The 15,539-nt window shown below is 30.7% G+C and overlaps 1 protein-coding gene across 1 annotated transcript in view; it reads left to right on the top strand.

Annotated features, from left to right (window-relative positions):
- The window catches only part of Tdg (Thymine DNA glycosylase), a 118,670-nt gene that overhangs the window by 97,196 nt on the left and 5,935 nt on the right, over window positions 1–15,539 (top strand). Inside the window, exon 6 of the mRNA XM_075362141.1 lies at window positions 2,660–2,802. Within this exon, the coding sequence (XP_075218256.1) occupies window positions 2,660–2,802 (143 nt within the window). The remainder of the gene's footprint in view (window positions 1–2,659; window positions 2,803–15,539) is intronic.

Genomic DNA, 15,539 nt, shown 5'->3' with positions numbered 1-15,539 from the left:
ATCAATCCAGATTTGTTTAGCCGTGTTATCACTGGTGATGAAGGTTGGTTTTTTCAATACGATCCAGAGACAAAACGTCAAAGTTTGCAATGATGCTCAAAGGGAACACCCAGACCAAAAAAAGCTTGCATGTCAAAGTCAAAAGTGAAATGCATGCTTGTGTGCTTCTTCGATTCCAAAGGAATTGTTCATAAAGAATGGGTGCCTCCTGGACAAACAGTTAACCAATATTTCTACAAAGAAATTTTAGAAAGACTTCGTAAACGAGTTCTTTGTGTCCGTGCCAACATTGCTGATAATTGGATTCTGCATCACGATAATGCGCGATCCCATACTGCACTGTCAGTACAGCAATTTTTAACCTCAAAACAAATTTCAGTACTACCACAGCCACCTTATTCACCAGATATCGCTCCATGCGACTTTTTTTTTTATTTCCAAGAGTCATAATGGCGGTCAAGGGACACCATTTTCAAACAACACAAGATGTCCAAAATGCTGTGACAAGGGTCTTGGAGGATATTACAGAAGATGAGTTCCAGAAATGTTACCATCAATGGCAGAAGCGCTGGAATAAGTGTGTGTAATCAGAGGAGAACTACTTTGAAGGAGACAACACTAAACATGACTAAAACGGTAAGCAACATTTTTTCCCCATCAGTCTCATTACTTTTATTGTTGCACCTCGTATTTATGAAAAAAGGGAAGTTCTGTCAGACTTCAAAAAAAGTGTTATAGTCATGATTCCAAAGAAAGCAGGAGCAGATACATGTGAGGAGTACAGAACAATTAGTTCTGTACTCTAGTCATGCATCAAAAATCTTAACTAGAATTCTATACAGAAGAATTGAGAGGAGAGTGGAAGAAGTGTTAGGAGAAGGATTTGGTTTCAGGAAAAGTATAGGGACAAGGGAAGCAATTTTAGGCCTCAGATTAATAGTAAAAGGAAGATTAAAGAAAAACAAACCAACATACTTGGCATTTATAGACCTAGAAAAGGCATTTGATAACGTAGACTGGAATAAAATGCTCAGCGTTTTAAAAAAATTAGGGTTCAAATACAGAGATAGAAGAACAATTGCTAACATTTACAGGAACCAAATAGTAACAGTAATAATTGAAGAATATAAGAAAGAAGCCGTAATAAGAAAGGGAGTCCGACAAGGATGTTCCCTATCCCTGTTACTTTTTAATCTTTACATAGAACTAGCAGTTAATGATGTTAAAGAATAATTTAGATTCGGAGTAACAGTACAAGGTGAAAAGATAAAGATGCTTCGATTTGCTGATGATATAGTAATTCTAGCCGAGAGTAAAAAGGATTTAGAAGAAATAATGAATGGCATGGATAAAGTCCTACGCAAGAACTACCGCATGAAAATAAACAAGAACAAAATAAAAGTAATGAAATGTAATAGAAATAACAAAGATGGACTACTAAATGTGAAAATAGAAGGAGAAAAGATTATGGCGGTAGAAGAATTTTTTTATTTGGGAAGTAGAATTACTAAAGATGGAGAAGCAGGAGCGATATAAAATGCTGAATAGCACAGGCGAAACAAGCCTTCAGTCAGAAATATAATTTGTTTACATCAAAAATTAATTTAAATGTCAGGAAAAGATTTTTGAAAGTATATGTTTGGAGCGTCGCTTTATATGGACGTGAAACTTGGACGATCGGAGTATCTGAGAAGAAAAGATTAGAAGCTTTTAAAATGTGGTGCTATAGGAGAATGTTAAAAATCAGTTGGTTGGATAAAGTGAGAAATGAAGAGGTGTTGCGGCAAATAGATGAAGAAAGAAGCATTTGGAAAAATATAGCTAAAAGAAGAGACAGACCCTTAGGCCACATATTAAGGCATCCTAGAATAGTCGCTTTAATATTGGAGGGACAGGTAGAAGGAAAAAATTGTGTAGGCAGGCAACGTTTGGAATATGTAAAACAAATTCTTAGGGATGTAGGTTGTAGTTGATATTCCGAAATGAAATGACTAGCACTAGATAGGGAATCTTGGAGAGCTGCATCAAATCAGTCAAATGACTGAAGACAAAAGAAAAAAATATATATATTATCAATAACATAAGTGAGAAAGATTTTTTTTTTCACTACTAATAATCAATGGATGAAACTGTTACTTGATAAAAATCCATTATAACAAAAGAAAATGAACAAAATATGTTATTTGATTTTCATAGTCTATTTTAAAAAACCACAACAGCTGTTTCAGTACATAGTACCTTCTTCAGGTGTTATGAACAGAAACCCCCAGAGGAAGTACCAAAATAGTTGTAGCTTTTTAAAAAAAGTTTATGGAGATTAAATAACATATTTTGTTTAGTTTCTTTTATCACTAAATTCTGTTAACAAATATAAACACTGACTGCACAAATCCATTCTTACTTTTTTTATTGTTTAAATGAATTATTGACTTAGTGATTTGATGATAGCTAAAATATCTAATTTTATACAAAATAATTAAATAGACATCTTATTATTTATTGTTAATTCTTATTTAACAACAAATATTATATTTTATTCACCACCTAGTCAATAGGTGGATCACTAACAACTCAGCTGTGTACATTTATATTTATGTGCGTGTTTGCATTTTTAAAATTAATTCATGTTAAATTTATTTTATAAATTGTGTTTTTCTAGGAAGCCAAGTATTACTTGAGAAGTTACAAAAATTTAAACCCAAAATTGCAGTTTTTAATGGAAAACTTATATTTGAAGTTTTTTCTGGTAAAAAGGATTTTAGTTTTGGAAGACAGCCAGATTTGGTGGATGGCACAAATACGGTGATTATTGTTATTTATTATTAGTTTGATAATTATTAATCTTTTAATTTATTATTTGATGTTATTTATTGTATTTTAATATAGAATGTGTTGCTAATTAGTTGTCACTTTTACATCATGGATATTTAGCAGTATAAACAAGAAAATTAAATATCAAAACAGCTGCTGTACTGACTAAATAAAAGCTACCTGTAGTTGTGGATTAACGGAAGAGGGGCCGGCATCTGTGGCACGAGTGGTAGCGTCTCGGCCTTTCACCCAGAGGTCCTGGTTTCAAATCCTGGTCAGGCATGGCATTTTTCACACATGCTACAAAACATTCATCTCATCCTCTGTGTGGAAAGAATTGCTTGACTGCAGACCTGGAGGTTAAACAAAAAAAAAAAAAACAAAAAAAAGGGAACAGGGGATGTTACAAACATGTGCAATGCACAACTAGTATTATAATACTCCTCACAAGATGAAATTTGATGAACTGATGTAAAACATTAATTCAATAGCTTTTAAACAATTTAGTATTAGCTGTTACTGTAAAGGTATTCATCAGTTAGGATTGCCAATACTAATTCATTCTTCTCCTGTATTGGCAACTCGGTCTAACCTGTTTCATAATTTTCAGTTCTGAATTATGTGTAGATCAGCTTCAGGCAAGATGAATTGATCTGGTGTACCTGGAAAAAAATTACCTTTAACCTGGATGAAGGCGCTGACATTGTAAAAATATTTTCTTTAATGTTAATTGTTATGATGGATGTCTGCAAATATTCCTTATCGACTAAATTCGTAGTTGAGTGTAAAAAAAAAATACTTATTTTGTAAGGGCTAATTGTATGTTTTTTGAAAAGCTTTCATACTTTCAGTACTCTCATTCTGACATGCAGCAGTAGATTTTTTGCACTGTGACTGCTAATACACAGGCCACAGTGAATTTAGTAATGTTTTTAGGCTTTGGTGGGAAGTTAAGCATGTTGGTATGAAAAGCCTACTCTATTTCAGTGATCAGAAAGTTACTGATAGTCCACCAGTACGAGTTTACTAACATAATCTTGTACAAGGAACATAATTTAGTGGCTGTACTTTAATAATATAAGGAAAACTGTTTAAAAAAAATTATTTCTTACTAAATGTCTGATACCTGTTCTACTCAGGACTGACTTCAGTTACTAATATGTAAATGCAAAATAACATCATCCTTCAGGAAATTAAACTATGTAATGTTTTAAGTAAAAAATAATATTTATATACTTATCAAAGTTTCATCACATTAAACAAAATCATTCATGATAACTTATGCTAAATAATGAACATTACATGAAGAAAACATGGTCCATAGAAAACAAACGAATCTTATAGCTTGAAGTTGTATTTTAATCTCATTCGGTCAGTTAATCTTCATATTCAGTTGTATGTAAAAGTGTTGTTATCAAGATAATGATTATTATTTTTCTGCTAACAACACTGTCATTTCTATGTTGAATACTGTTTACCTTTCTTAGCTTCATTCTTTTATTATACATTAACATATTTTGGAATAACTCCATTGTCAAACGTTATTGTACATTAAAGGTTTCAGTTATTTACTTCTATTACATAACAAAAGAAATATATAGAGTGTCTTACGAAGAAACTGTGAAACTTTCAGGACATGTCCTACTGGTAAAAATATTGAAAAAAGTTCATATAAACATAGGTCTGGAAACGCTTTGTTTTCATGTACAGCTAGCGAAAGATTTTTCCCAGATTTCAGCTCTTCTAATAAAAAGAAGCCCTCCTGTAATTTTTGGGACCCAAATTAAGGATTAAAGTTGGTGGTTTCTAATGTTATTTTGAGCTGGAAAACAGGATAAACAGTCTCAGAACTGTGACTCCAGTAGTTTTTAAAATAGCCAATGTAAAACACAAAATTCTGTATCAAAAAACAAATTTTTTTAGGTTTGTTGTACAATAGCTTTGTTAAATGACTAATAAATGCAGAAGATTTAGTAACAAAACTTGTAGAGAATTTAATTCTGAGAAAATTAATGTACAAGCAATAAAAAGTAAATAAAAACTTAAAAATTGTTTTTTTATTGAAGCAAAATAGATGAAAAATAAACAGAAAGTCGTATTATTCTTTCTGTACTTAATAAACATTCTTTTTAAAAACAAAAACTCTAATTAAAAAATAATTTTAAATGAAATACAGAATTTTTAAAGCAATATTTTAGTTGTTTATACTCAATAATTTACACAGGTATAACAAAATAATTAGTTAAAAATCTAAATTGAAGTGTAAGTTACTTTAGAGTAACAATAAAAAAAAAAACTTGTAATGTATAGGTTAGCATTCTAACAGCTGGTCAACTATGAAAATTGTGTACTTCGTTTAAATCTGTTGTCATAAATTATCATACAGATAAAGGAAGTGTAGTGTTATATGATAGTGTAAAAATGCTGTTTCAGTTTTCTAACGAGAAATATGCCGATATCATTTTTTTTTGTTTATGGATTTTATAATGGAAATTCTTAAACTGCTTTACATGAATATCAAGGGAGATTTCCTTGAAGGCAGATTCCAAATACAAAAACCTTTTCTTTGGTGTTCAGCATTTATGATCAAAAGGGTCATTTCCAACATGTTCATTTTCTGTTGAACACCAAGTAAATCATTGTGTTGCTGATGAACATCATGTGATTCAGCATAGCCCAGGCTCTATCACAAGGCGAATTTCATATCGCTCTGGCTTGTCAAAAAAAAGTATGACGCATCCCGTGGAAAGAAAATTTTTATCCTTTCCACCTACAAAAGGTTTAAAATTTGCAGCCAACAGATTACCACCAATGGTTAAACTTCTGTCATTGGCCTCTAGGCAATGCTGATAAGGTTAATTCAATTTTATTTACTGATGAAGCCACTTTTACAAGAAACTGAGTCTTCAGTTCTAAAAATAGTAATTTATGGAGCAAAGACAATCCACATGGTACTGTGGAAACTAGTTGACAACATAAATTTTACATTAATGTTTGGTTTGGCATTATTTATCACAAAATTCTGGTTCCATGTGTTCCAATGAAAACCTTACGGGAGATGCATACATTCATTTCTTGAAAAATAATTTGCCAGCTCTTTTGGAGGATATACTTTTACAAACTAGATTGTAAATGATTTTACAACATGATGGTACAATGCCACATTTTTCTTTATTAACTAGAAATCACTTGAATTTTAATTTCTTAAACTGGATTGGACGTGGTGGGCCATTCAGTTGGTCAACACAATCACCTGACTTAACGCCACTAGATTACTTCATTTGGGGCCATATGAAAACCAATAGTATACATACAAAACATTAATACTAAAGAAGATTTACTCATCAAAATACAAAATGCCATTGAATTTTTGCAAAACGATCTTGAGATGATATGGAAAGCCATTGGAAATATTCAATGTTGGGCAGAGTTCTGTGTAAGTTGTGAAGGAGGGAATTTTGAACAATTACTATAACTGAGGTTTGTTATTCTTTACCATTTATAATTTTTTTTTTTTTCTATACTAAGAATAATATTTATTAGGTATAGAAAGAAGAAGAAATATGATTTTCTTCGTTTAATTTTTCATCTGTTTTGCTTCAAAGAAAAACCAATTTTTAAAAGTTTTTATTGGCTGTATTTATATTAATTTTCTCAGAATTAAATTCTCTACAAGTTTTGTTACTAAATCTTCTGCATTTAATAGTCATTTTAACAAAGTTACTGTACTACAAACCTAAAAATAAACCTGTTTTTAGACTTAGGATTTTGTGATTTACATTGGATGTCTTAAAAACTTCTTGAGTTACAGTTCTGGGATCTGTTTTATCCTATTTTAAAGCTAAAAATAACATAAACCACAAACTTTACTCCTTAATTTGAGTCCCAAAAATGACAGTAGGGCTTCTTCTGAGTAGATTTCATAAGAAAGCTACCTATTATAATGGGTACCATAACTTCCTGAAACTTTCAACATATCTTCATGTTTAACATCCCCCAGACCCCAAAACCACTGTCAGTTCAAAAGTTTATAAATACATATGTATATTTCACTTTCTTGTGGATACGATAACTGCCGTAATTTTGTGCCGATCGCTTTCAAATTGAAATATAAAATATAATGACCCAAAATCTCTGTTGAGTTCGTTAATGGGAAAAATCGGACCATGAGGGTGGAAATTGGGGGGCTTTTTCAACAAAAAAAAAATTGCTATAACATTCTTATTAAGTAAAATATAGAATTCGTTTAAAGTTCCTACTATTCTTTGGATAAGGACATGAAACTTATGTAAGTAAATTTTTTTTATATCTCCAACAATTGGCCCAGGGATGATATTTTAATTAAAATAAATAAGCAAGTAAAAAAAAAAAATATATAAATCAAATATTATGTAAAAAATTGGAAAACAATGAAGAAACAAAACATAAAATTCATGAACACAGCAAGAACTAATTAAAGTTAAATCACTTGAATATAAACCATGCTGTGTTAAAGAAAAAAAGACAAAATAAATCGTACCTTCCTTAATAGGCACAATATCAAATCAGTTTAAAGTGGTCATTAGTCATCTAAACATTACCTAAAAACATTTGACAATTTTTGATATGACCAACCCTTACAACAAGGGATGACCAAACTATTGCTGGAATTGTAAGAAGATGGGGCTTGTCATATGCTAAACATGTGAAAAAGTTTCACATGCAACCATTGTCATACTGAGTAAATTTGAATTTTTTCTTAACTTTAAGGTAAATCTTTTTTATCTCCTACTTAGCACTGGTGAAATCTACCTCCACCTTTTGGCATGCCGAAAGGGATTTTTTATTAGAAGAGCTGAAATCCAGGCAAAATCTTTCGCTAGCCGCAACTCAAAAACAAAGCATTTCCAGACCTATGTTTATATGAACTTTTTTCAATATTTTCACCAGTAGAACATGACGTGAAAGTTTCCCCATTTCTTCATGGGACACTTTGCATAATATTCAAAAATTATATATATACTATAATAAAGTTCAATTTATTATCTTAAGAAAAACCTTATACAATAAATAATTCAATTTCCAGGAAAGGAAACTTTTTAGTGAAATTATGTATGTTGGTCACTTTGTATTCAGTTAAATACTTCATTTGAATATCTCGGAATAACAGTAGTTCAGTTTTATGAGTGCATAGACACTGATTGTCGGTATTCAAATTTCTACTCCTGTAATACACATAGAGGCTCAGATTTAAGAGTAATTTTGTTATCACTTTTATTATATACTAAATTATTAAGACGCTAATGAAAGAATTTTTTCACATCGTTAAAAATTAAATGATTTTTTAATAACTTTTATTTTCAACTATTCATTTAAATTTACTACAATGACAATTATGGTACATAATAATAATATGTATGTATATATTTATATTTTTTTTTTTTATTAAAAGTAAAATAATCTATTACCTTTTCTAATGTTAAGTGTCACTTTAAGATTTCGATTTCCTTTGTTTATATAACACTGAAAACCTCGGGTTTTTTTTTTGACTGGGTTCACATCTATATTCTTTCTATTTGTAATGTTGATTTTTATATTTATATATATGTTTGGTGTTACCTTGATAACTTATAACTTATGCAAAATAATGAACATAACATGAAGAAAACATGGTCCATCGAAAACAAACGAATCTTATAGCTTGAAGTTGTATTTTAATCTCATTCGGTCAGTTAATCTTCATATTCAGTTGTATGTAAAAGTGTTGTTATCAAGATAATGATTATTATTTTTCTGCTAACAACACTGTCATTTCTATGTTGAATACTGTTTACCTTTCTTAGCTTCATTCTTTTATTATACATTAACATATTTTGGAATAACTCCATCCATTGTTAAACGTTATTGTACATTAAAGGTTTCAGTTATTTACTTCTATTATATAACTTTTTTTTTTTTTTTAATGGTAAGATAAGCATGTACACATGTACTGAGCTTAATATAAAGCGGGGTTATGTTTGCTAAATTTTGAAAGAATTGACCCAAAGTAACTACTAGGGATATCTAAAGTAAAGACCGCTGGGGAATTTCTCTCCTTAAGCTTGGCAGACCTGTGTCATTCATGACCACACTAGTAATGTACACACTGCATTGTTGTCTGTAAGTTGTCGTGTTATAGTATCTTTAATTACATGTAAGTTTATTATGTTATAAAATTAATGAAAATCAATGTTGTCAGCGACTGTGAAATACGTGGAGTCATGCGTTTTTTAAACAATCAAAACATTAAGCCAACTGAAATTCATAGGCAGTTGGTAGCTGCATATGGTCATACTGTAATGAATGAAAGAAACGTTCGAAAATGGTGTGAAAGGTTTAGAAATAACATAATTAATGTGCATGATGAAAAACGTTCAGGGAGGCCTTCGATAATCACCGAGGACTTGTTGAAACACGATGATGAAATCAGAAAAGCTCGGTGCTCAATTATTTTCCACCTGCCTCTTCTTTTTCCTGATGTTTCAAGAGCTGTTATTGGTCGCATTGTTCATGACCATTTAGGCTTCAGAAAGGTTTGTGCATGTTGGGTGCTGCATGTCTTAACGAAACGTCACAAAACAATCCAAATGGGATCTGCTTTGGAATTTTTGATGCACTACATAGAAAAAGGTGATGAGTTCCTTAATTCAATTGTTACCGGCAATGAAACATGGATTTTGTATTACACGCCAGAGAGAAAACGGCAGTCAAGTGAGTGGCATCATCCTCAATCACCAATCAGACCAACAAAGGGCTATTTGGATGCAAACTGATGGCCACAGTCTTTTGGGATCGGTTTGGCATACTGCTGATTGATTTCATGTCACATAGAACAACTATAAATTCAGAAGCCTACTGCAAAAATCTACGTAAGTTACAGCGCACCATTCAAAATTGGTGACATGGGAGGCTACGGCGTCATCCAGCTGCACAATAATGCAGGTCTGACACGTGATTTACTGAGAACATTTGGATGGGAAATTTACTATCTCCCACCATATAGTACAGACTTAGCTCCTTCTGATTACCATTTGTTTGGGAAATTGAAAGAATTTTTGAGTAGTAAGTAATTCACGGGTTGCAATGAAATTAAAAATGCTTTTAATCAGTGGCTAAATGGCTGGCGGCAGAATAATACAACTAGGGTATATTGAAGCTGATGTATCGCTAGGATAAATGTCTTAATTCATGTGGTGATTATGTAGAGAAGTAGTATAAGGTATGTAGTTTAAGAGAAATAAAAAATACTTATAATGTTTTCAGGATAAATTTTTTTACGATGAAACAGTCTTTAGAAATAACCTCTCGTTTCTACCCCACCTCCTGGAGTTATTGAACCCAAACCTTTACTAACAAGTCTACCCATATACACAAGTCTCTGTGCCATACTTCATCAAAATTGGTTTATCCTGTCAAAAGTTATTAAGTTTCAACACGTGTACATACATACGTATGAACATTATCCCCTACTTATTTTTATTTTTTTGAGGTCCCTGGAACATCAAATGACGAGAAATGCAAAATCTGTACCCCATTATTTGGCTGATTACCATATTTTCCTTCTTGCAGCATATCTCTAATGCTATTTTGCCAGGAAAGTAAATGAATTGGATCTATGAATTTACTGCTTGTAAGCAAACCTCATTGATGTTGCTGTTCATATAAATAGCTATTTTTTTATTTGTTACTCATTTAGAATTTCATTCAGATTACAGAAAAAAAAAGCCAAGTAGTTTTGTTTCACATGGGCATTAGATAGTTGATAAAGTGTATGTGTATATATATATATATATCTAGTAATAGATTAATTATCAAATAAAATTGCATACTCTGCATCATCTTTTATCAACTTAATAGAATTATTATTTAATTTTAGTTTACTGTAATTGTGTGCACTTTTGTTTCCTTTATATCAGTCAGCTGATTAATCAGATCATTATTTTTCATAATGCTATAATATAATAAATTTTTTTTTGAATCATATATATTTTAAAAGAACACACAAGGTTCGATCGTAAAGTATACAGAATTTTTAATTTTCCGTACTGTATAAGTTCATCACAATTTTGTTTTCTTGTGTTAGTACACTTCTTTCTAACTTATATTTACATTAGTAGCCATATTGGATGCTTAATTTGTAGTTTGCTTTTGAAATGGTTACATATGTTTTCATGAGCAATTTTTAACTTGTGGAAAAAATGGAACAAAGAATTTGCATTAAATTTTGCTTTAAGAATGGGATAAAATGCAGCGCAGCATTGGAAATGTTGAATATTGCTTTTCGCAATTCTTCTATGAATAAAACGAGCGTTTACAAGGGTACAAACATTTCCAAGAGGGCAGTGAAGACGTTGAAGATGACAGACATCCTGGATGTCATCTCCCAGCACATCAACAACTGATGATGATGTCAAAAAAGTGAAGAACATGATTATGGACAATTACTGAATCACCTCAGAGAGGTTGCTGATGATGTTGGCATATTATTTGTCTTATGTCAAGAAATTTTTTCTGATGTTTTGGAAATTAAACATTTGGCAGCAAAATTTGTTCCAAAATTGTTGAGTTTAGACCAAAAGCAGTGCGAAGTGAACATTGCTCATGAGTTACTGAATGAAATGAACAATCCTGAATTGCTCAAATGGATCATAACTGGTGATGAAACATAGTTGTGTGGGTATAATATTCAAACTAAGGCCCAATTGGCCCAATGGAAGCCTTCTTAAGAACCAAGACTGACAAAAGCTCATCAAGTTCGATCAAATGTGACGGTTCTGATCACTGTGTTCTTTAGTTTCAACAGCCTAGTGTATCATGAGTACTGCCACCAATTTGTATGGTCAGTAAGGAGTACTGGAAGTTCTACATTGCTTGCTTGAAATAATCCAAAGAAACACCCACATTTGTGGCGAAACACAATTCATGGCAATTGCACCCCAATAATGCACCTGCTCATACTTAATCGCTAGTTTATGAATCTTTGGCCAGAAACAACACTGTTATGATGCCTCAGCCTCCATATTCATCAGACATCGTCCCCTGTGACTTCATCCTATTCCTCAAGCTGAAAAGAACCATGAAATGATGATGTTTTGCCTGCATTGAAGAGATAAAGACAGAATCACTGTAGGAGTTAAACGCCATATCAGAAATTGCATTCCAGAGATGCTTCGAAGAATGGAAAATGCACTGGCAAATGTATTATATCTGAAAGAGAGTACTTTGAAGGTGACAAAATCAATATCGATAAATAAATAAAGACCTTTTTAGAAAACTAAAATTATGTGTTTTGTTTTTTTTATCAAACCTCGTATAGGGTTTACCTATAAAACATAGATATTTGTAATCACTTAAAAATATTTTTGACATTATACAGAATCTGTGGAACAGATTAGCTGGTATTACCATACACCTCCTTTTCATCAAGGTCCAACTCATTAAATTTTTTTATTTACTTTTCCATCTTAAATATTTTAAAAGCTCTTTTTGCATAGATGATAAAAGATATTTAACTCTATAAGATGAAAACAAAAGGACTTACTAAGCGATAAACATATACAATACAACTAGAAAGTACTTGTAGTTAATGGGGATGTGGGTATTATATATCCTACATTTTAGAACTACTCCCAAATACTTAAATTTGTTTTAGCTGTACTGTACTTATCTTAAAGGCTAGCACCACGGTGATGAATCCATTTCATCTGATAGAATAGTAGACAAAAATTGAGTCTGCTCATTTAGTAAATAATAAAAATAAAATTCAAATAAATGGAGGACATGCAAAACAGAACTATGATGTACTTCAGACTTACAACTGACATAAAGGTTATTACTGTCGTGTAATAAAAAATGAGTAGTATTATAATGTAATCTAGAGTAAAGATATTATTAAATATTACAGGTTTTGATAATGCGGTATCACCACAATGAAGAAAAAAATTATTCTGTCAGAGATATTACTGACTTCCACTTGTGTGAACTGATTATGTAACTGGATAGAAGGAGGAGTTTGGTCCATGACTTAGACTTCAATTAATAGACCCTATTATATATTTGAAGCAGCACAAATCCTGAACACAATCCTCAAAAATGGAATCATTGTACAAGCCCACCAACAGCCACCATCCTACCAAGCTGTACTAAGAAAGCAGCTACTGTACTGTTCTCTGACTTACTAGCCTTGCTGATATTATGGCCAACTCGCATCTCATTGTTGTACTTGGCAGTCTCAAAGGCATTTAAAACTGACCCCATAAGCAAAAAATCAACAGTGAAATTATAAGGATGGACGATTCACTATCAATGGATTACATTGATCATTTCCTGTTATTTTAATGTCTCCAATTTGAAATCATCTGCGTACATCTTTGCTACAAAGAAATTAGTACCAGATTGGTTCCTTGACTGCTGTCTAAAGAAAAGAAAAAAATTAACAGGACAGGCAGACAGGATCTTTAGTATGTTAGTACAAGCAAAAGGAGGATAAATTTCTTAATCGCGTTGTTCTTGTTACTGGTGGTGAATCACAGATCTGACAATATTACTGAAAGTAAATGCCAGTCAATGGAGTGGCGGTTGAAGAACATTTACCAAAATTGAATAAAGTTAAACCAAACTTGAGCTCACAGAAAGTGATGATGAATATTTTTGGGAGGTTAGAAAGGCCTGTTATTCATCGATTTTATGCCAGGTGGAACAAAAAAATTGTCAAATTTACTACAAAATACTTCATTTAACTGATCCTGATGTGCTGTGCAAAAGAAGTAGCCTTTTTTCTAACAGCATTCTTTTGTTTCATATAATACTTGAAATATTCAAGCACCCACCATATGGCCCTAGTGGTTTGGTGGTGTTTGTTTACTTGTGTGATCTAAGAAAATCTTGAAGAGATAGTTATTTTGGAAGCGATGATGAGGTTAAAAAGCTGTTATTGACACAAGTTGATAATTGTATAAATTTAAACAGTGACAATAAAGCAAATAAAAGAAAGTTATAAGTACCGAAGAAGTATTTTTTAATTATTAGTTTTAAATCTGTTTGAGCCAAACATTCTTCACTTTTTGTACAACCCCTTTTTTTATTTTTAGTGCTTGATTAATGGATATAAGAATGTATAATATTCTATATTTTTATCAAATTTTTCTAACTGTACTTTTGATGTGACACAAATTGCATTTTTTTTCTGTCTGGATATCTTTCAGTTTCTATAACTGATGAAAATATGAAATTTATAAAATGGTTTTACAATAAAATGACTATTTTAAATCTGCATTAATTCCATTTACAAATACTGTACTTGAAAAAAAGTATTTTTTTTTAAACCACATATAATACACATAAAAGCAGCATATCGGTTTTGATATCAATTTCTGGAAAAGAATTTCTTTTAACATATTATATAATAACATAATTGAAATAGATTGATGTAATTTGAAATATTTTTTTAAGTTCTTTAATGAAAATTGGGGTTATGCAAAATGTATAAAAAGTAGTATTAGTTATAAAGCAGTAAATGCTCCACAGATTCTAAGGATACTTTTTTTATGAAAAGTAGCCATTAATGAATTAAAATTTGAAACTTATATCGACAGGAGCATGTTATTCTCCTGTTTAGTGTTTATTATATTAATTTTTTTCTTTGTATATATTTATATAATTTTTTCCTACAATGTTGATTTGTTTGTTTATAATCGTTAATGTGTATATCCATATTATGTTTTATGTTTATCTTGAAGTCTCCATTTTAATTTTTTGTTCAAATATGTTTGAGAAATTTTTACTTTGTATATTCTGCTTAGATTGTATTATTAATGATTTAATATCGAGTTATTTTATTTATACATCATATTGTATTCTTCCACTTTACATGTGTGTATAAATTTACTTCATTATTTATATAAATATTTTTGTTCAAACATTTTCATATACCCTATTACCTTTGAAATCAATCTGGTTTGGTTTGGATTTAATTTGTTTAAATTCTTTAATCGCTTCTTGTTTTATTTATTTAAATATATCCTTTTTTAATGGTTATTGATTTTATTTGACTGTAGAGTTAGAGATTTTGAGTAGGTATGTTGTTGGTTGAAGGTTTATGGTAATGCGCAGATTTTGATATTATTTTTTATTTTAAGTATAATTTTTTTTATCCAAAAGTGCATAGTTTCAGTTTCTTTAGTTTTAAATGCCGAGTTGTAATTTTTTTATTGTATAAATTCAGTTTCTTTAGTATAATTAAATCTATCCTTATTATTGGATCAGTAATACTGTTTAAGTTACAAATATCTCATCTGTGAAAGTGTGTTTAATTTTTTTCCTCCAAATCATTTAAATTTCACATTTCCATTAATAATATTCCATTCAGTTGAAACTTTTGACTTCCTTGTACACCTGTTAAATTACATACACATATTTTTAAAAGTACATAAAATTTTATTTCATTAATAACTTCTGATTTTTTTTTTGTTATTGAATTATTCATTGTAAATTTTTAAAACATTTTAAAAAAGAGATGAAGTCCAATTCGAATCGATGTGCCTTCCCCTATGATCCAAATATTTCATTAATTAAAATTTTATTTGGCTATAAATCTGGAACCGATGAAAATAAGTGCCACTTATGATATAGAAAAGCTTTCAATGCTCTCTTAATACTGCAGTTAAGAAAAAGTCGAAAATCCAATTTTTTTTCTATTTTGGGCTTACACT

The sequence above is a fragment of the Lycorma delicatula genome, chromosome 4 (assembly GCF_047948215.1).
Source record: "Lycorma delicatula isolate Av1 chromosome 4, ASM4794821v1, whole genome shotgun sequence".
NCBI classification, from domain to species: domain Eukaryota; kingdom Metazoa; phylum Arthropoda; class Insecta; order Hemiptera; family Fulgoridae; genus Lycorma; species Lycorma delicatula.
This window is presented reverse-complemented; position numbering and strand designations above follow the sequence as displayed.